Raw genomic sequence first — 22,725 nt, 5'->3', positions numbered from 1 at the left:
ATTTCACAGACTTATCTTTGAACACAGAAAATAAGAATGAGCACCTGCTGGCTTGTTGATGTAATTCACTGCTGATGTATTGCCTCTAACCACTTACACAACCCTCTTCTGCAGGTGATGGAGGCATGATTTGAGAGCCAGAGGAACAGCTCTTAATTCCAATACATTGATGTGCAGAGTTTTCTCCTGATCAGATCAGTGCCCTCGACTGTCAGATGTTAGAGACAACTATCTCTCGGTCTCTCTTCTGGAACAAGGGCAGTGGTACCTAACCATATGGTCCTTGGTTTGGCCCTGTGCAGCCTCAGGAATTGGATCTGATCCCAGTCAGGGGTGCGACTTCTTGGAACACTTCAGTTCTTTGCTGGTGGGAGCTACAGGGGCTAAGACTGGCCTTTTTAACTCTGGACCGGAGGGTTACTTGGAACTACAGGGTCTGGCCTTAAGGGCTTCCTCCAGGAGAAGGAGCTGCAGGTGAGTCTCCCTATCCTGTTGGGCTCTGAGGGAAGAGGCCTTCAGATCGAACAATCAGAAGGTGAATATCCTTGTCCCAGGCACCTGAAGCACAAAGCATGGTCATCGGGTGCTCGGAAGACAGCTGAACAGGAAAGCCACCTTTTAAACCTGCCTTTTTCTGCTTCTTCAGTTCTGCCATAAAAGAGAACTGAAAAAGAATCACTAACGGACTAAACTAATAGATAACACTGTCTATCTAAGAAGAAAGACGCTCTGGCTCTGAAGAAACCAGAGCAGGTCACATCTGTTTGTGGCATGCAGTTGGAAGGAACTGAGGTGACGAGGGTGGCCCACCCCCTATACAGCCTTGCCCTCAATGGGCATGATGCTGAGGGGAGGGGAGGTGCGAGAGCTTGCTGGCTGACACTATTAGAAAATGGTTCTACCTCAAGGCACCACAAGGTTGTGCAGTACCCTTAAGTGGGAATATGCAGAGCCACTCAAAGAACAAGATGTGTCCACTGAGTTGAACTTTTCTGTATAAATATATTTTTAAAAAGTAGACTGACTAAGTAGCTGCTTTTCTCTCTGTTAGCAACTAAACTACTATAAATAATGAGACCAAGGATGTTTGCAATAGGCTAGATTGTTGATGACTGTCTTTTCTACAGAAATGTTATCAAACATCACAATTTTCCCATCTTTCCACCAAATAATGTCTTGCTAGGTCAGTTGGGAATGGCCACCCTGGTAATCAAAAAAAATAACTGCCCAGCAACAATATGGAAACTATAAACACCCCAGTGATGGCTTTTCTCCATTGTTATTGATAGAGTACCACAAACTATATAACCCTTCAGGAAACATGTTACATTTCCAAGCTGCCCTTCTTGAACATGCATAAATGGTCCTTTCCATCTAAAAATATATTCACAGTAGTGAACAGGTGTAATCGTAGAATTTTTTAAAAACTAGTATGAGGAACTGCTCTAGTTTGTAATTTTTACAAATGCTTCAAACTGTTTTAGAGAACTATTGGTGGAGAATGTTCTTCATCTTAAAAAAAAGTCAAGATGGATAAAGATTTCTACCAGTTATGATGCATGCATTCTCTTTCCATACTGAAAAGTAAAAATGCCTACTTACCAATATACCTGTTCGCTACATGTAGAAAATATGTTTCAAGCATTATGGCAATAATTAGCAGTAAGCAAACTTTTTTGTGCTCAGATTTACCAGGTGCAAATTTTAACTCCAAATCTTCACTAATGTCAGAAACTAATGATGCCTTTAAGTAATAATATCCCCAACCATATGACAATGGTGCTATAGGCATTTTAAATTATTTTGCAAAATCCAAATATGAAATTGCTTGGGTCTCACTCAAAATCCCTGCCACTGACGTTTAAGAACAAAACAAACAAACAAAAAAACCCAACCCCAACAATAAATTGTAGGAGAAACTTCTATAGCAAGAGACAGAAATACCATCCTTCTTGTAGTTAAATTTGGAGATCTAATCTGGAATTTCATAAATATTTCAAAATATTCAGAAAAAAAGGAATATCTGCTGGAGAGATACGGTTACCTTGCAACCTAATATGTGCATACAGAAGAACATCTTCATGGTACATCCTTAAAAGATAAACCATTTGCCACCAATGTAGTAGAAATTATGACACTTTTCTGGAAAGATCTACATAATTTTGCATTTAGGAAGTTATCTACTGTGTTAAAAGAAATGTTTATTACTGCACTTATTAAACTGAAAAATTAACTTAGGGCCTGATCCAGCACTATGGAAAGTCACTTTAATAGTGTAGACGCAGGGCCTTAGTTTGTTGGATGCTGCAATATTTCCAACGTTTAGTTCCAAACAATGTGGATTTAGGGCTTGTCTATCTGATGCGGCAACGCGCACAGCAGGAGGGTATAGTCTAAAGCACAACAAAGTATTGTGCACTACCTGGCTTGCATAGAACCTGCGGGTACAAACTAAAGTTTCCCGCCTGTGCTGAAATAGTACAAAGTTAAAATACACTAGGGAACTTTTAGTGCATACCAGAAGGGTCCACATGGGCCAGTTACTGCAATATAAAATTCACACCCTCATAGTGTATATTGCCACATTGTGTAGACAAGCTCTTAGTAATGTTTAGGCCCTAAACTGGCCACATAAAAATTCTTCAAATTAGCCCTTAAGCACTATTAACTATTAGATTATCTAAAGCATGTGTTGTATCACCCAACTGCACAGCCCTTAACCACGCAAGCAGTCTTGATGACTTCCACAGGATTACACACGTTTAAGGGTTGCAGGACTGAGCCCACAGGCCCCAATTCTGCAAAGTATTTAAGTATGTATTTAAATCCATCCATATCCAACAAAGCACTTAAGTACATGCTGAACTGAGATGGACTTCTGAATCAGAGCCATAGTGCTTAAATAGTAGATATTGTACACTGTAAATGGTATTGTACACTGTAAAATACAATAATCTGTGTTTTTAACTGCAGCTAACATATTATTAATTAATAAATTTATTATTATTAAAGAGATAAAAATCATTAGCCTAATCATTGAATATTAATATAGGTGGTTTTTCCAATACTCTATGTCATATATAATCACAAAGTGGTGACAGCTCAGGACAGACATATCCCTCTTTGTAAGGTAATGCACCTATCCCAAACACATTCTGACAATACTTTGATATGATACAATCTTGTGTGTTATATAAATGTTCAGAAATTTTTATAAATCCACCAAAGGCTTTAGATCAGGGGCGGGCAAACTTTTTGGCCTGAGGGCTGCATCAGGTTTCCAAAATTGTATGGCGGGCCGGTTAGCAGAAGCTGTGCCTCCCCAAACAGCCAGCTGTGGCCCGGCCCCACCCCCTATCCCACCCCTCCTACTTCTTGCCCCCTGACAGCCCCACCGGGACTCCTGCCCCATCCACTCCCGAAACCCCTGTCCCCTGCCACCCCATCCAACCCCTCCTCTCATTCCTGATTGCTCCCCCCGCCCCCCCTGCCCCATCCAGCCACCCCTTCTCCCTGACCGCCCCTGGAACCCCTGCCCCTGATTGCCCCCTGCCACCCCATCCAACCCCTTCTCTCATTCCTGACTGCTCCCTGGGGACCTGTGCCCCATTCAACCCCCCGTTCCCCGCCCTCTGATTGCCCCGACCCCTAGCCACATCCCCGCACCCGTGACCACCACCCCAAACTCCCCTGCCCTCTATCCAACCCGGTGGCTGGCAGCACTATAGCCACGCCGCCCAGAGCACCAGGACAGGCAGCTGCGCCGCCTGGCTGGAGCCAGCTACGCCACCGTGCAGCACAGAGCACCGGGTCAGGCCCCGGCTCTGCAGCAGCACTGCCCCAAGAGCTCGCAGTCCCGCCGCCCAGAGCATTGCGCTGGCGGCGGAGCGAGCTGAGGCTGCGGGGGAGGGGAACAGCAGGGGAGGGGCCGGGGGCTAACCTCCTGGGGTAGGAGCTCAGGGGCCGGGCAGGAGGGTCCCGCAGGCCATAGTTTGCCCACCTCTGCTTTAGATGCACCTCCGAGGTTGAAGATATTTAGGATCATATATTATCATGGATATGAGTTTCTGCTTCTACTAGTTACTACAATTTACTTAAATTACCTGCTTAGAATTCTATTTATTTTTTTTAAGGAAACATCTCTGGGCCATGATAGTTCCAAAATATGCCCCCGACTGCCAAACTTCTACTTTCTATGAGAAATTCCTGTAAAATACCTCCCAAGCTCTTTCAAAATGCAATGGAAGGAAAGAGGCTCTCATCTGAATCCTGCTCATCCACCTGTGTTGCTATCTGATCAGTTTTCACGATGAGCTTTAGTGACTTTCCCTTTTGTATCAAAAAAGAATAAAACCCAAAGCACCATCTTCAGTTACTGTGGTATTCTGGTCACAGAAATATTACCAAACAAAACATTCCTAAAGCTTTGAACTCATAGCTTTAAAACAACAAATAGCACAGCAGCAGCAGCGGTAACAGCAGCACAAGACATGCAGTAAGATAAATACACAAGCCATAAATAGTCAACATAGGACAGTCTACATTAAACAAAGGCATGTACACCACAGGCAAAAATAAAGGGCCACATAGAGTAAGACAGCATCTTACACGTCTGCCTTTGTTAGCTGGAATACAGGAAGGAGAGCGCTTCAACAAAGAAAGGAGGAAAATGCGTTACAAAACTTAGAACAAGGGCACACACACTAGCTCAGAACTTGTAACTACGGTATGTTAATAGACAAACTGTAGACATGTACAAATATATTTTAAAAATAAATATTTCTAAGACAAATATTTTGTACATATTTTGGGGATGTTATTCATAAGGGGGAACAACACGAGGAAAAAACATAGGAAAGAAAGTTATTTCAAATCCTGTAACTTTACAGCAGACAATAATGCTCTACAGGGTACACTACATTAGACCAAATATTCATGACTTCCACAATAAATACCTTTATGATCAGTACAAGATGGATAGTTTCTTCTCTTGAAAGCCCAATGTGTTCAGTTTAAAATACCATTAAGAACCATAATTCTTCAAAACCTAAGGAATTATCAATGTGTGGGTGCAGCCAGGGTTCTCACTACAGAATGCGGCAAAGAGCTATTAAGTAATTAACTATGAAAGTTGTGGATCCAGTTCATATAGTGGAGGCTTATGAGGGCCAGATTCAATGTTCCATGTGTGGTAGTCCAACTGAAGCCAAAGGGTATTTTAAGCAAGGATTGATAGGATAGGACCTGAAACACCAGCTTCAGTCACTCAGGAGACAGACACGTTTCATTTACAATTATTTTTTAAGAACGAAAAAAATATCTGTTCCAATAAGTAGGGCAAATGCTTGCTAAGGCCACAGTAGGTTCCACTTAATATGAAATATAAAAATGATCACAATCATTACCCTTAAAATATAACCCAAGTTGCTATTTGATATGGGGACGGGCATAGTGAATCATCAGCACAGTGAGATGTTTCTCTTCCTTCTGAAGCATCTGCAGGCTCCAGTCATAGGCAGCTGGAGCGCAGACATCTATTTTTATTTTTCTCCAACAGAACTAGGGAAATTATAGTCTTCCCAGTTGATACAATTAGAATAAACTACAATCATTCATAGTTTGCTATAAACAGTTCAATTATTTGGATGGCAGAGATTCAAGCAGAGCTCTGCCCTTGTATGTAAATAGATAATTTTAAAGCATATATTTAGTGAGTCAAATTCTGAAGTGATTTACACCCATGAAATTACATGGTCTTCAGTGGGCTTGCAAAGGGTGTAAAATGGGGGTAAAATTTAACTCAGTATCTTGGTCTCTAAACTATTACCAGCATTTTAGGGGGAGCATGGGGTTACTGCATGTATAGGGAGATGATGATACAGGCCATTAGCAATATCCACTGCTGGTCCTACTCAAGAGAACACTTCATGCGATACTGCAGCAACTGCAATCTCCTCAGGAACTCTAGCTAGCAGCCTTGATTGGGTAGGGGGTGGTGGCAGGTGAAAGGTCTTTGGTTTTGGAACTCACACTCCTTCTTGGTTTGACAGGGTCTAAATTTGATTCCCTTCAAGTCATGCTACAAAATCCTGCCATTGTTCTTCCAGGCTATTATTGTCAATCAGGGAGACTGAATGGGGGATGGAGGCCATGTCTAGGCTGATAGTGGTATTTTTTAAGACTCCTATTTTACTTTTTAAAGTTCTGATTGATATACTGAGATAAAACTTGTTTAATAGGCCTAGAGCATGGAACCGAGCTACCTATGAATAATATATAGATACTTTTATATTTTCTGTTTAATCTTTGTAATTCAGAGATAATGTCTTAAGGGTGTTACTTGATAAATTAGATCATGATCAATTAAATGAAAAATAGCATATTTACCTTGTGCAAATTCAAATGTCCCCCTCCAAATATATATTAACAACATCAAAACAGTTATTTAATGTATGACCCTTTTGTTGTTGGTCCTTTCCCACAGCAACCTCTATGCTATCCTCATTCATTATTCACTCACTGTAGGCAGTGGAATATGAAGAGGTACCTGCTACATTCAACAGCACAATAGGTTGGTTCTATCTGGGCATAACTGGAATGTTCAACTTCAGCAGCATAGTAGTAGTTAATCATATGCATTAAAAATTAACTAGAGGGGCTAATAAAAGAGATGGTTGGAAAATGTTATATTCATTCTATGGTGAAATCTGTTTCCATTCCAAATTAGAATGAAAAAACACAATTTCCTGCAGAACAAAAATTCTGAAATTTTTTGATTCAGAATCATCAAGATGTTTAGTTACAATATTGAAATATTAAATATAAATATAACAGTCAATATTTTAATATAAAAGTTGAAATGATAAAGTTAAAATGAAAAATTGCAACATTATCAAAATGAAACAAGAAAGTCAAAAAAAATGTGAACTTTTTCCCCACTAAAAATGTCAAAATCTGCATGTTCCTGCAAAACATTTAAATTCTGACAAAACTGCATTTTTTGATGGAAAACTGTTCCCCCACATTTTTTTTTGACCAGCTCTAGCTAATAACTAGTTGGGATACAGGATAATAGCAGGTGAAATTCAGTAAATATATCTCACTTGTCGGCGATGGCTTCTATCCTCACTTGGAAAGATGGTGACTTCTTTATGCGTCTTTGCAGAGTGAGAAAGTACTCTACCTCTACGTTACTTATGTTATCCTCTGTCCCGCCTAACCACTGTTCCAAACTGTACTCTTGTCTGCTGTAGATTGAGATGAGAGAACCTCCCACTGAACTCAGCCTGAAGACCCAATGATGAATGTCTCATGTTTTGTATGTTAAGCATTAAAATGTTAACCCCTTTCAACTTTAACAATATACACAGTGATATCTAGAGTCCTGCCAAGAACTGCAAGATCAGCATTAGGAGAAGGTTAAATCTTGGTGGACCAATCAAGAAGACCATCTTCTAAGGCAGTGGTCACCAACCGGTAGATTGTGATCAACTGGTCTATCCTGGAGCCTCTGCCAGTTGATCGTGATCTCCAGCCACTAAAAGTCTGGCGGCACAGTGGGGCTAAGGCACAGTCCCTGCCTGCCCAGGCCACACACCGCTCCTGGAAGCGTCTGGCATGTCTCTGCAGCCCCTGGGAGTGTGTGTCGGGGTCAGGCAGCTCCACGTGCTGCTGCTGCTCCTGCCCCCCCCCAGCACCCCCCCAGCTCCCGTTGGCCACAGTTCCTGGCCAATGGGAGCTGCGGAGTCAGCACTGGGGGGGCAGGGGCAGCAGCAGTGTGTGGAGCCACCTGCCCCCGCCCTCCCGGGGCTGCAGAGTCATGCCAGCTGTTTCCGGGAGCAGCATGGGGCCAGGGCAGGCAGGAAGCCTGCCTTAGGCCCGCTGCGCCACCGACCGGGAGCCGCCTGTGGTAAGCGCCTCCTGGATAGAACCTGAACCTTGCACCTTCTCCTGCACCCCACCTCCTGTCCCAGCCCAGAGCCTCCTGCTTCACCCAAACTCCCTCCCAGAACCCACACCCCTCCACTCCTCCCACACTCCAATCCCTTGACCCAGCTCAGCACCCACACTCCCTCCCATGGCCCACACCCCTCATCCCCTCCTGCACCCCAACACTCTGCCCCAGGTTCAGCCCAGTGCCCCTTCCCACACTCCGAACCCCTCACCCCCAGCCCAGATCCTGCACCGACTCCCTCACCATAGCCCCCTGCCCCAGGCCAGTGAAAATGAGCAAGGGTGGGGCAGAATGAGCGACGGAGGGAGGGGGAAATGGAGTGAGCAGGGTGGGGCCTCGGGGAAGGAGCGGGATAGATCCTGGGTTGATCTTAAAGTCAAATAGTGATCTTGTGAGTAAAAAGGTTGGAGACCACTGTTCTAAGGCAAGTTAGCCAACAGTGGAACACATACAAACTGTACTCATTTGACAGCTGACCCTGCATATGCCACAAGATCAACAGCTTGGCATTATACAGAGTTGTTATAATGTTACAGCTGTGATGTGAACCAATGGATAACACACCCAAGACTTTGCTGGAATTATGCTGGAACTATTGTAAATTATTATTTTTTCTGAAAGATGCATAACATGCCTTTTCACCAGCATAAGGGGAAATAATATATTTGATTTGGTTGCAGTATTTATGAAAAATATGCAGTCTCTGCTTTAACAGATATTTTTTATTTATTGATGCTTTTCAGAGCTAAGTTTACAAGCCCAGCAGCAGATCTTCGTTCTCCCATCTCCTTCCTAAATTGGTCTAGGTCCCCTCTACAAAGGTAGGCCATACTAACTGCTCTCCCAAACATTTATTTTATTACTCTTCTAAAATGTTTTGAAGAGGGAGTGGTGTGTGTTTTAAAAGATGATGTTTCTCAGTCTATATTAAAGAGCAGGTTGAGCTGGGCAACCTTTTCATAATGCTCTCCCACCAAGCAGAATGCTTCTTTAACCCAAATATAGAAACATAAACAGTCAGGATAAAAGTTATCATGACAAAGATTGCTTTGGTGTCTCTAGGCATAAGGATATTTATAAAATGTCAGAAAAGCAATCTTTCTGGTTTGTATAATGATAATACAGACTATGGTCTAATACTTCTAATGTGGTACCACAAACATACACTCACACAGTATGTGCTCCAACCATAGGAATAAACCACATACACGAGAAGAAATATTTCTAAGAATTTCTGTTGTGAAAAGGATATTATCAGGATAGGATTATACACTACATCCTCTTTCTTTCAACATTCTTGATGGACTCCCATTTTCAATTTTATAATGGTGTTTTTACAACACAATTAATTATAAGGCATTTTAATACAGCTGAGACCATAACCTTATATCAAACAGTGTTATAATTTAGAGTTCTATAAAGAGGACAAAAGGTGCCTATTTTGACACAACACTGCTAAGTATTTAAATCTACTAGCCTACTACTTGGGTCTGGAAAACAAATAATGCAGTCAATTTACAACTTTTAAAATGATTCGCTAGCTAAGTCTGCCATCAACTAGTGCATATATTTCAATGTTTTCCTACATTAAAAACAAATTCCAAATGACAATAAAACCAAATTGCTATACTCGTTCTGGTTATGGTGAAATTTGACACAATTACCTACCCAACCAGTTTTAATAGAAAGACCATTCACTAAAAATGCAAAATCTATTATTTATCTGAGAAAACTAAAATAAGAAACTTCAGAAGTCATCCGGACGAGAAAAAAATCTTCAGCAAAGTGACTAAAAACTGCTAGAAAACAGTTAGTGAAAATGGGTATAATATGCAACAACATAATGAAATGAATTATATAACACCACAGATGATTTCAGAACTGTTGTCAGAGGACTGAGAGTAGGTGACAATTTAGTAGATTACCTCTGACAAATTGACAAAAAACTCACAGCACCTTTCCATAATACAAAAGCATTTTGCAAAGCATAATGCAATACTTGCATTAAAGAAGAAATATATTTCTTCAAACTGTGTCTCTATATAGTATCTATGTATCTATTCAAAGATGTAGATATATTAGTGCAGGAGAATTCTGTGCTCTCAGATGCACTTGAAATCATACAATTCTTAAATTGACTGCATTATGTTTGAATTTGCCAGATCAATCAACCAATTTCTTTTATTGAGGGATTTACTGGTTTGAAGGTCAAAGACTTACATCATCCATAAAATCAATCAATGAGGATGAAGAAGAAGAAGAAAAGGAATCCTATTTAACGAACACAGCAGTAAAGAAACAGAAAAAAAATGGATGAAGAGAACTATTCTGTAAAAATAAATAATGATAGTGTTGCAAAAACAATTAAAGAAAAATGATAAATGACTTTAATGCCAAGTAACAATTACATCAGTTAAAGTTGTGGAGTCTTTGTTAATTGCCTTTTGGTTTCTTAGACAGTTAATCCATAACCCATCCATAAAAAAAAGCAGCTTAATGCTTTTTCTATCCTTCACTCAATAAAAACATTTCCAAATTCTGACAGAATTTTTGTATTAAAACCAACATCTGATAAATCATTAAAAGCAAATTAAATATGAACATCAGATGTGGAGAATTCATCAGAATGCAATGACTTTAGAAAATAGTGAATATGTATTAAATAGGAGAGTAAATTTTCAAACCTGTAACAATAATTATTTTCTTCCTTAAATTGTAGGGGTCAAATTCTGCTGTACTAAAGATAATCATGGGCATCTTCTGTTGACATCTGTGGGAGCCATGAACAAATTCTAGAATAGGATTTGACCTTAAGGGTAGCATCCTGGCCTAACTGAAGTCAGTGGGAATTTGGTCATTGACTTAAATAGAGCCAGGATTTAAGCCCTAATATTTTATAGAAATTTTACATTGTTTACTTCAGATAAATAAGAGAAGGTGTGAAATATATTTTTCCATTTTACGTTTTCTCCTCCAGTTTTTCTGTTTACCAGGACTTTGATCTAAAAATTGCAAAGGAATTAAACAGTTTTACTTTAGTTTTACTCTGAATTTCTTGGACACATGCATGGTACCACTGATCTCAATGGTAGTGAGTATATCCAAAGGCAGAATTTAGCCCTTGGTTTACAAATTCCTATAAAAATGAATGGAGGATATGTAATCTGTGTTAGCTAAGTATTTTTTTTACAATGAAAGGCCATTTTAACTTCATCTTTCTTTTGGACTCTCACATTTCACCTTTAAAGAGAATGGACCATGATTACAACTATTCAAGAACAGGAAGAAGGCATAGTAAATCAAACAATTATCATAAATTGTTATTGTAACCTAAAATGATGTTCAAAATGCAGAAGGACAATGGCATTGAAAGACAGTATTAACTCCTAAGCAAGTATTCACACAACCTGTATGACAGCAAGAATAAAACATTTCCATGATTGCCAAAGACATTCAAATGGCTGCACACTTACTTCAAATTGATCCAGAGTAGAGGTAGGAGCATTCAAAAATGCCAAGAAAGAATTCTGTGAGTCTTGGTGCTTTACACCTAGAAAACAGCAGCAAGTTTTTTAAGCTACAGAAAAATGACTGTTTCATGGAGGCCCTTTGTCTTGCTGAATCTGGTTATAGGTGAATCATCTAAAATTTATTATGGACTGTCACATCTAGTCTGCTACTCAGTACAAAAGAAGGTACCTTTTTAACACACATGCAGAGAGTATACAGCATATGGTTAAATGTTCATTTCCCCAGATGTGTGTATTGCCAAGTTGATACATTAGATATACTGCACATATGTGTATAGGCTGTGTAATGCACAGATATCTAATGTGTATGTGTCTCTTTACAATGTGTTAATACTGATTCACATACATGCATGTAACGTGGCTCATTTCACACCTTGTGTCAGTAGGATTTCTATATCCCAGGAGAGGTGCACCCCTGTGGGGTGCAGGTGGCCTTTGTGCTGCTGCCCTTCTCTAGAAATTCTGTCGGGAAAAGGCAGCTTAAACTTGTGGGTGAGGTGCCTATTGGGAACCAGCCTAAGGGGAGGATCCACAAGGCCTGGAAATCAAATAATTCCAGGGGACAACTAATGAGATAACAGGGACGGGAGTGAGGTCAAAGGGTCAAACAAAGGGAATCCAATGAGGACACCAAACAGAGAACCCCAGACAGCGCCCACTGCTCCTCGAAGGTGTCAAGGGAGCCAGTGGACGCCTTCCAGAGGAACTCTGCCCGGATGCGTGAGCGGATGATCAGAAATAGGCCCCACAGTCACAGGAGATCCCATCAGCCAACCTTCTCTCCCTGGTTTTATAGATGGCCGTTTTAGCCAGGGCCAGGAGGTTGACCAGGAGGTCTTGTGGCTTTGTGGGGCCACGGATGGGGAATGCATAGATAGCTTGTGGGTGAGGTTCCAAGGAGATATGCCAGTGTTGACGGCTAAGGAAATATGCTGAATCAGCACTTAATCTGGGTTCCTCGATGGTAACCTACGCCCAGACAGCACCACCCACTTTTAAGTATTTGAGGACAGTTGAGCACCTAGTGTAGGTGTTGCAGATGCTTTATAAATGCAGTTCTACTCCTGGCGGTCTTTTCACCAGGAGGAGTCTACACCCTATGAAGATACAGGGACTGGCACAACCTAGAGGTGAATCAAGCCCAGTATGTCTGATGTTTCTTGACATTGTTCAGGTCCTCGTAATAAGCTCTAACAGAAATAAGATGACCAAAGAGTATGCCTGAATTGCTGTTTCCCCAAAAGATTTGTCATTACATCTGAGCTTCTCTTCTAAAATGCTGGGTGTGTGTGTGTGTGTGTGTGTGTGTGTGTGTGTGTGTGTGTGTGTGTGTGTGTGTGTGTGTGTGTGTGTGTGTGAGAGAGAGAGAGAGAGAGAGAGAGAGAGATCTGTTACATTACAGTTTCTTCTCTAACTAGATCTTTTACTGGTGACCCCTTTCAAATAGCAAGCCTCTGAGTGTGATCCCCCCTTATAAATTAAAAACACTTTCATATATTTAACATCATTATAAATGCTGGATGCAAAGCAGGGCTTGGGGTAGAGGCTGACAGCTCGTGACCCTCCATGTAATAACCTCACGACCCCCAGTCTGAGAACCCCTGAACTAGGATATCTTCCTGTCCACTTCATATCTATCTCACAATTAAAAATTAAATGTTGTAAGGAGGACTTTTCCTTCTAAAATATCAAATATACATTATTTCTCTATCAAAACTCCATAACCCAGACTGAATGTATTTCTCAAAGGAGTTGTCATTGTATAGAATCAGTTTTTCCCTGTGTTATTTTCTCACCCTCCCAGGTTTCAGAATATACCTATCAAGTGCACAGGATGAATCTGCTAATCTAAATTAGTCCTTCTTGGAAAACAATACTCAGGCACAGTGAGTTAATCTGCCACTATCACATAAAATGAATGCACTTGAATCCTCTGCAATGTTTATCTTTTAGTTATCAACATACTTCTACTTACAAGAGACAAATTAAAATATAATAAACAACATGGATTAAGGAGTGTTTCTCAGTAGTTAAATATTTAAACAGTCCACATACAATGTTATGAATTTGCTTCTGGCAAAAGGATTCTAATTACTTCTGACATTTTTTTTTAATCCAGGAAGTCTTCAAAGTAAGTTTTACAATTTTTCCAGAAATAGAATTAAACTCTATCTCTATTAACACAAAAATGTAACACTGGAAAACACCAGATTTGGTAAACTATTAATTATAAATTCTTGTTTATGACTAATTACTGCAAGGCAGACTTGTTCAGCAGATTGATAATTAGTTTTTTGGGAGCATAGTACTTGTGTACTGTTCATGAAGCTATAAATGGAAGGATAAACATATGGAAAAAGAAGCATCAACAAGGACAAGTTTTCAAAAGCAATAAGCTAGCCCCAAATTCCCATTTTGCATCTCCATAAATATCAAGATTATATTTATTCTGAATATCAGTGTGAAGCATCAAGATGAGCAAGTATCAGTACTATAAATAATTTCCTCTTACCAGCTAATCAGCACCAGTCATTTCTGAATATTGTGAAGCAGTCTTGGGCTGTCATAACTGTCACGCTGCACTCAGAGGCCTATCTACACTAGGTGAAAATGAGTTGCAGACGACAACTGTTTGGAATGCCTGGAGATTGCAAACCCTATAAAATGCCTGAATCTAAGCATAACAAATTTTTGAGTTTTGAGAAAGTTTTGCGTTCTAACAACTAGTTGCTGCACCTAAGAAAGTGACATAACATCTTTAATTCATGTTTGCCTGAAACAGTGCAATCTGCAATTGTTTCTTTCAGCCTGGATGGTAAGACATAAATTTTACAGCTACACCAGGTAGCTGATTCTCCTAACTCCATCTCTCAATAACTCCTGGGGTAATTCTGTGCTACTGCGTGTGCACATATTTAAAAAGCCCCGCAGATTTCAAATTTTTCACGCAGAAAAAAGGTTCTGCCAAAATGTTGCTGCAGTTCTGCCTTTTGCCCACCAGAGGGTGCTAAGGCAAAGTTGCAACTCCCTGGAAGGAGGGAAGAGAGAGCTGCCTTCCCAGCGCTTGTCAGGCCCGGTCAGGAGACAGGGGCTCATAAGAGCTAGTGGGGGAGGACAGACTGGGGCAGGGGCTGAATGGGAGGTGAAGAGACACAGGGGGAAGGGAGGTGAAGAGACACAGGGGGAAGGGAGACAGAGCTAGATAGGGACAGGGGAGTGGCTGGGTGAGGGCACAGACACACATGGGGACAGGGGCAGATGTGCCTGATTGAGTGGGAGAGGCTAGGGGCCAGCCAGAATCTGCATGGGGGAAGCTCCCTAAAAATCCTTTCTTGTCCCCTCCCCCACGCCAAACCTGTTCCTTACTTTCCCCACCCACACCCAACAACCCGGCTCCTTCCCAGCAATTTTCTTCCCTCTTCCTCAGCTCCTCCGTTACCCGACTCCCCCCAGGCCTTTGCTCTGCTTCTGAGGGGCATGGGAAATACGGTTCTGTATTGTAGTTTAAATGAATTATTACTCAGAGTTCTGTATTAATATGTCTAGTAAGGAATCTGTCAAAAAAGATTTCCTGAATCTTTTTTGTCGTCTGTATTGTTACAGACATACCTGCTGACAGGTATTTTGAAATAAATGACTAAAAATAATTGAAACTGGTGTGATTATATTGTGTTATTTTGACAAATAAAATATGCAGAATTTTAAAATATTGTGTGCAGAATGTTTAATTTTTTGTTGCAGAATGTTTAATTTTTGGCACAGAATTCCACCAGGAGTAGAGTCTCAATGCTCCGGTTTGTATTTGGAAATTACCCAAAAGAGTCTGCTCCCAGCAACACTGGTTCAATCACAGTAAGGCAAAAACTAGTAAATCGATTCTGTCCATGGCAGCATTGCTATGTGTAAGCAGTAATCTGCTGCAGGAAAAACCACCATTAAATGTTATCAATGCCCCTGCTATTGTTTCCTCTCTTAGTGTAGATGTAGCCAGATAATTCAGAAATGGAGAGTACCGACTGACTATACTGAAGTGTAAAAACCCTTAGCTACCAAAGAAAAAATGTGTATTGAATATTCTGTACTACTAAGGGTTATATGGTGGTCAATTCTATATACAAGTAGAAATAAAAATAATTTAGCTCAAATCAAAATGACTCTCATGCTTCAAGTGCACCAAGAAAATTTCAGAATATTATATAACAGATTCGCACATAATTGCTGCAGGTACATTTTACCATGCAATACATGTATTAACATTTTAGATGTCAGAATCTCTCGGCATCATGGTTCTTGCATTTACACCGCAAGATGACACTCTTAACTGATAAGATGTACCCACTACTGTGCAGTATGTTCTCATTTATTTTGACACCAGTTGCCATACCCTTTTCTGATCTAAGGTCTTCTGTCTCCTTTTTCAGTTTTTCAATTTCTGACAACAGTTCCAAGTTCTTCTTCTCTGACTCTTGAAGTTTACTTTAAAAAACAAAGAAACAAAAAATACAATTATTGAGAGCCAGCACTGCAAATTCTCCCTTTTTTGGTCCATCTTTGGATGTTATTTGGACTACTGTTTAGTTAAAATCAATGCTAGCCAAGTTGTGTTGTCAAACAAAGCATGATGTCATCAAATGAAAGGCTGAGTTCAGAATTCTGTTATGACTTGTTTAGTATGGGACCTTGGAAAAAGGAGTGAATAATTGGCTTTGTTTACCCTTTAGGTTGACCCATGCCTCTAATTTATGAACAACTGTGTGAACCCATGCCCTGGGAATGAGAAGAAAAGACCACATTTAAAAATAAACATAAAACAGATCATTTCATTTGCTAATTCATTAAGTTGGTGCTGCTCAGAAACTGTACATTGGAAGTTTTTTCTGCTCAGTTATTCACAAAGGAGACCATAAAAACATTTTGGTAATATAATGCTCAGCTTAGTTTTCTCCTTATAAATTTTCTGATTCACAATCAGATAAATATTATTACTATACAATTCTACAGCACTTTTCATCCAATGAGCTCTAAAGCACTTTTCAAATGCTAGTTATTTCTCTATCTTAAGGGTTTCATACTGCTGCTTTTTAAGATAGGTAAACTGAGGCTCAGAAAAATTGATTAATCCCAAATCACACAAGTCAGTGGTAGAGTCAAGCATGGAACTCCGAAGCTCTGCTCCCCAATTCTAGTCACTCGATTGCACTGCCTAAACATTCAAGGACTTTTTTCTTCTATGAACAGGTTGATCGAAAACATGAAGAGGTCCAATTTCAGCTTGATGTACACGTTTTTACTCCTTAACTATCATTAGTGTTAATGGGAACTGAGTGGCTAAACGCCTTGTACAGTGAGTTGAAGTATACACTCATACCCATCACACACACTAAAAATAAATTTTGCCACAAATCACATGACTTCTCATCTCCAACCTCCCTATAGATCCAGTTAGGAGAGAAAATCATCACTTCTCTCTCATTTTGTGATTCACATATCAGATCTTTATTCCATTCACCACTATTGGTCCTTTCCATGTCTTATGTCTACTGTTTAGGTGCCTAGATACTGTACTACAGATATACATGCTTTATAAAGAGACTTGTTTAGAGAAAAGGAATTCAAAGGCTTCTAAAAGTTACCAGTATGATACCTTTAAAACACACCATAGGGCATTTTTTCCAGCAGGACAGCCCAGGAAACTGAAGTCCGCCACTTTCCAACAGAATAGGGGCAGCATGGATAGTGGCAGTGCACATTTCTCTTACAATGAGCTCAGTCCTGAGTTGGAGGGATCACTTTTAGGGATAAAAAAAGCTGTTCAGCCCTCATGCTTGCTCTGTCTTTAACCTCTCTGCTCAGGCTACCAACAAAGGAAATAATCAGTACCAATTTCAGTAGTGGATGTTGTGATGTGAGTGTTTGAACTGGACTCATGCCACCAAATTTATTTTCACAGGCTGCCAAGAAACCTTCTATGGTACCAGCATTTGGTAACTTCTAACCTTGGCTGGATTGCAACTGATGACCTACAAGTGAAATGCCCCATTATTCCCAATTACTAATCCTCTGCTTTGGCCAGTCTCCCTAATCAAATGAATTTTGAAATTGAAGTAAAGTAGGGATCAGTGAAGCAGGGAAGAAAAGAATTCTTAAATCTCGATAGGCAGGCTTTATTCCTGTACAAATCAACATGCAAGAATTGATTTTGTCCATTCAATCCAATAAACCTGTCAATGGAGTAGAAAGGAATATATGTTTTGAGATAGACAAACAACAATTGCCTGTTACTCAGCCCCAAAGTTGTAAAATGTTTGTGGGAGAAATTATTTGATGTATGAAAAAGTGCCAGCTGCAAGTCTAGAGAGAGCGCTCCAGTTTTTCATAGTACCTTTTCAGTTACTCATGGAATACAAAAGAATATGGTCTTGTTTTTAGGTACAGCTATAAGAAACGAACATACCATTCATTATCAGATTTTGACAGACAAGATATTTAACACTTATAACTAAATGTTCTCTCCCCAACAGTCTTTGGCAAGCTACCATAGTGAAGTTCCATCAGAACCATTCAGTCTCACCATTCTGTAGAGATGCTGGAAGCTTTAACTTTATTTAACTCATCTTGAATGGCCTGTTTGGCTCGGATTTCTGCATCAAGGGCTGACTGCAGTTCCAGCCTTGCTGACATATCCAATTTAGCAAAGCGGCGCATCTTCCAGGGCATGTCCTATTAAAAACAAAACAAACAACCCAGAGAGAATGCAATTAATTTCAATATTATTACTTATTACTTATTAATTATTAGTAGTAGTAGTAGTCGCCGTCCTCAGCCTATTATGTTCTTGATGTGAGACCTCATCAGCCCAAAAAAAATTTTGGAAAGTCCCCGAATACATGATCTCTTTCTTCTCCTTAAGTTCTAAAAGAGGAAGATGACTGCCCCATGCTTTCATACTCCCACAACTTTGTGAACCATAGTCATTTACATGCATGGATTTGAACTGCAACTATGTTAAGACTCACAGAAGGAAATGGCTCCTTCAAAGAGAATACTTTCCATGATGTGACAGTGCGGATCTTTTTCACCTCTGCAGTTTTATGCAAACATCTTTTCAATATATTAATACAAGATTGTCTGTAACCATCTAAAAAAATTACACATAAATCCCGTTATAGAAGAGGTGCCATTCTATTAATTGACAACAATTAAATTGTGGTGGTCTCTTAATAGGAAAGAAAAATCCCTAAACTTGCAAGATCTCATCAAACAGCCTCTTTAGATACATTAATATTGAATGCAAAACTGACAAGTACTGACACAAAGTCATAATTATTTTTATTTTTTTTACAAAATGTTTTTTGGTACGTTAAGTGTGATCCTTACGGTTGCTCTTGCACCCAAACTGGAGTTCCGCAGAGCCTCTAGTTCTTCTGTCATTTTAGAGGCCAAGGCTTGTAGATACCCTCTAGCATCCTTTTCATCACTCACCCTAAGCGCAAAAAAACAAAAAATGAAGGAACTATTAATTTAAAATAAACAAGGCAACCTCACTAATTGTAAAGGCTAAACCTTTTGCGACTTTGCACAGTTAAATTATACAGTATATGCTACAAAAACAAAATGAAGATAAAGAAACCAAATATCAAAGCTTAAGAAAGCAAATAATAAATATCTGTCATGACCAGCATCATCTGACCAAAATATAGATTGTAACAATGAAATGTAGCAGTTTATTCTTAGACAGCAAGTTAAAAATTAAATATGCTACCACAAATTAACAGTTAGAGCATCCAAGCAACATCAGGCTTAAGAGTTGTCTTTCTAATTCTTCTAAGATGTTATCATATCTGACTGCATTAGTGACATCAGACTCTTCCCCCAGTTCCTATTTAATAGCTGTTTCTTACAGTAGTTTATTAAACAGCCTCAGTGAGATGAGGGCATCTTATTCCCTGAATTTGCCTTCCATAAAGACATGCCTTCTGGTTCTGATCATGTCAACAAGCGTCTCCAAATTTCCTGCTCTTTGAAGATAAGAGCCTCACTGCATCTTCCAAAAGACAAGGTTGTATTTCAGATTCCACTCGCCATAGCCAGGTGAACCAAATTCTGTATCATCAAAGCCTACCCATGTTGTAGATAAGCAGGTCCCAGAAGGGATCAGAGCTAGTTTGGCACACCCCAACTGCTAACCCGGATGGAAAGGGCCACTGACTTTGAACATACAAATATATTTTGTCAGGAACATCCCCCAAGCAGTGGTCCCTAAACTCTGTAATGACAATAACTTTTAGGGAAGGAGGAAATCTTGTTCCTCTATCCTACTTCTCTCTGTTCTGCCTCATATTACTGTTTATTACATCCCAAGTATTTTGGACCTGGAGAGAGACCGTGATCTAGAATGGTAGATCTGTTACCTGGCAATTTCATTTCTGTGAAATCTCTCTCAGCCATCCCATCGAAGATAAGTCCTTTGGGTACCCACACAGTGGCTTCTTCAGGGTTCATGTACATAGTTAATATGGTTGAATAAAGCATTATTGCTAAGAAGTTTAGGTTTATTCTACTAATAAGAATTTAGTGTTTCAATACAGCTTTGGAAGTATGTGTTAGGAGTGAGGAGACAGAAGGGACAAGTACCAGAGTGCCATGGATAAGTCTGAGCTCCCTCCAGTATTTGCAGGAATAGAGGTGCAATTCAAAAGTTTTGGCCTGAGAAAGAGGTCATGATCCACGACCTAAATAAAAAAACCCATGTGTTTTCCCCCCAGGTTATTTGGGGCATGCCGTACCCAAGGTGGCCTGTCCAACTCTGTTTGCTGTGTCCAGTGAACACCATCATGAATTAAAGTGAGACAGTAATCATTATGAGATTTTCACAGGTGGCCTTGGAGTCCCATCGGGCTTGATATCAGCAGGGTTTCCAGCACCCTTCCCTCTGCTGGCAAAGTTGTTACTGACATCTGTGGAGTATAGCAAAGCTGTCCGACTAAACAGTCTAGCAGCTCGTTCTTGCCTGTACTCCAACATCCTGAGATATGATAAGACTTGACTGATGGGGAAACCATTTGGTTCCCATCATTTTTTTTAATTTCCTTGGCAGAATGATAGTATCTGACTTCCTCTGCTGCTGCATCTGGGAAGACTTTTTCTTTGTATTCAAAACAAACTGTGATATTGACCATCAGGGCTGTCCCATCTTTGGTATATACAAGGTCTGGTTTTCTTAGTTTGCCTTCAGCAGTGTGCAGTTTTGGTTTCTGATATACAACCGACTCAAGCTTTCACATTTCTTTTACCAAAATCTCACACAGTTTATTATGCCTTTTTATGTGGACATCGTCCCAAAGAATGAGATAGAGATTCATATTTAGCAGAACAGTGTCTGCATTTCATGATTGAATTGTTTTTTCCACGCCCTGGGTATTCCCAGGTGGGATATATGTTTGCATTCAGTTTCAAAGCCATTAGGAATTGGCATTCCGTGAAACCCTGATGATAGCTCATCTAGTCATCACTGATCAGATCACTGCAGAAATGTTCGATTCCACTACCTTGGCATGGTGGTTCCTTCCACCGGGAGAATTCTGCATCTCTTCAGTTACAGGGATTGGGTACTTGACCCTGGGACCTGGCCTCTCCCACTCATTTAGTGTTTCATGGATGCTCTGTAGCATTCTGTTATTGTCAAAGAACAGAACCGGGTCTGTTATTGCAAGTACCATTTCTACCGTCCCACCTGCTGCCAGGCACAGTTTGCTGAACTCATCCTCAATACCAGTAGTCAATGCAATGCTCCGAATTGTCTCATCTGTGGAGTGTGCAATTCTATGTAACTATCTTGCCTGAACAGATGGTATGAGGCTAGCAAGTCTCATCACTCCCAGTCTCCCATTTCTGGATTTGGCATAAATGAATCTACTGCAGGTAGACGAAGCCACCAAATGATGGCCCTCCTAATGCTGTCACTGAGGGAAGAGCATAGGGTTCTCTTACAATTGGTGTGGTCTGCCAGATAGATAATTTGTGTTACGGTGAAGATTTTCAGTATGTCCAATTTTTGCGAAGGCCTGAGAAGTGCCCTATCAATCCTCTTGAGCCAGGTGTCAAGTTTATCGGATAATGCTGGTTTGGAGAATCCAATCCACAGATCAACCTTTACCCCCAAGGTATTTCTCAGACTTGCCTGGTCTTATGTTCAGCCCATCCGTGTCACTCTTCCATGCATGGGTGGGGGGTGAACCCCCGCTTTGGGGAGGCTAGCCCACCAGCCCACCCCTTCCACCCAAGGCCCTTTCCCCCACACACCGGAACCCCAAAACCCCATCCCCCTAAGAGAAGCCCTGAGGGTGCCCCCCGTGACTGGAGGAGCCCTGGTCCACCCCTTCACTCCAGCTACAGCGGGCCGAGCCGCTGGCCTCCCTGACCCACTGCCCCTCATCCCCGGAGCGCCCGGCTGAGTTGCCAGCCCCCTCGAATGCCAGGCCAGCCTCAGCACCAGGCTGAGTCACCATTCCCCCTGCCCCTGATGACCCCCCCAGCCGAGTCGCCAGCGCCGGGCCGAGCCACTGGCCCCAGCGCCAGGCCAAGCTGCCAATCCCTCGAGTGCCAGGCTAAGCCACGGACGACCCCCCCCCGACATCCCCTCCAGCTGAGCCGCTGCCCCCTCCTTCCCCTGCCAGCCCTAATATCCGGCCAAGCCACCGGCCCTCCCCACCTGATGACCCCTCCAGCCGTGTGGCCGTCCCCCCCTCCGAGCTCTGGGCCCCCCTCCTTACCCACTACCCCCTGCCAGAACCAGGCCAGCCCCAGCGTCAGGACAAGCTGCCCTCACAACCTCTGGCAGCCTGCCCAGCTGAGCCATCGGCCCCCCCGAGCGTCAGGCCCGCCCCAGTGCCAGGCCGAACCGCCAGCCCCGCAACCCCTGAAGGCACTCCCCAGCCAAGCTGCTGGCCCCCACCAACAGCATTAGGACAAGCTGCCAGCCCTCCGAGCGCCAGACCCCCTCGCCCCGAAGGCCCCCACCTGGCTGAGCTACCGGACCCAGCACCTAGCTGAGCCTCCTCACTTCCCAGCTCGCCGCTGGCTCTCCACTGGCTTTCTGCATCCCTCCTCACTCCCCTGTCACCAAGGAGGAGGGACGCGCCAAGTGTCATTTGTTTGAATGACTTAAGGATTTTGTTCTATGGTATGTGGAAGAACACCGCTGACGCAGATTGAAAGCGATACGTGAGATTAAAAATACAG

At 41.5% G+C, this 22,725-nt stretch overlaps 1 protein-coding gene across 3 annotated transcripts in view; it reads right to left on the bottom strand.

The window, feature by feature from the left end:
- Positions 1-22,725, bottom strand: part of CDC42BPA (CDC42 binding protein kinase alpha) — a 352,910-nt gene that overhangs the window by 53,815 nt on the left and 276,370 nt on the right. For 2 of the 3 annotated variants that reach the window (XM_045009047.1, XM_045009045.1), the window contains exons 18-22: positions 18,862-18,967; positions 18,056-18,204; positions 15,869-15,960; positions 11,428-11,504; positions 4,609-4,647 (exon numbers count right to left, since the gene is read on the bottom strand). In XM_045009047.1, the coding sequence (XP_044864982.1) occupies positions 4,609-4,647; positions 11,428-11,504; positions 15,869-15,960; positions 18,056-18,204; positions 18,862-18,967 (463 nt within the window). The remainder of the gene's footprint in view (positions 1-4,608; positions 4,648-11,427; positions 11,505-15,868; positions 15,961-18,055; positions 18,205-18,861; positions 18,968-22,725) is intronic. The other variant, XM_045009046.1, reaches the window with a different exon arrangement.

This window comes from Mauremys mutica, chromosome 3 (genome assembly GCF_020497125.1).
Source record: "Mauremys mutica isolate MM-2020 ecotype Southern chromosome 3, ASM2049712v1, whole genome shotgun sequence".
Classification (NCBI taxonomy): Eukaryota; Metazoa; Chordata; order Testudines; family Geoemydidae; genus Mauremys; species Mauremys mutica.
This window is presented reverse-complemented; position numbering and strand designations above follow the sequence as displayed.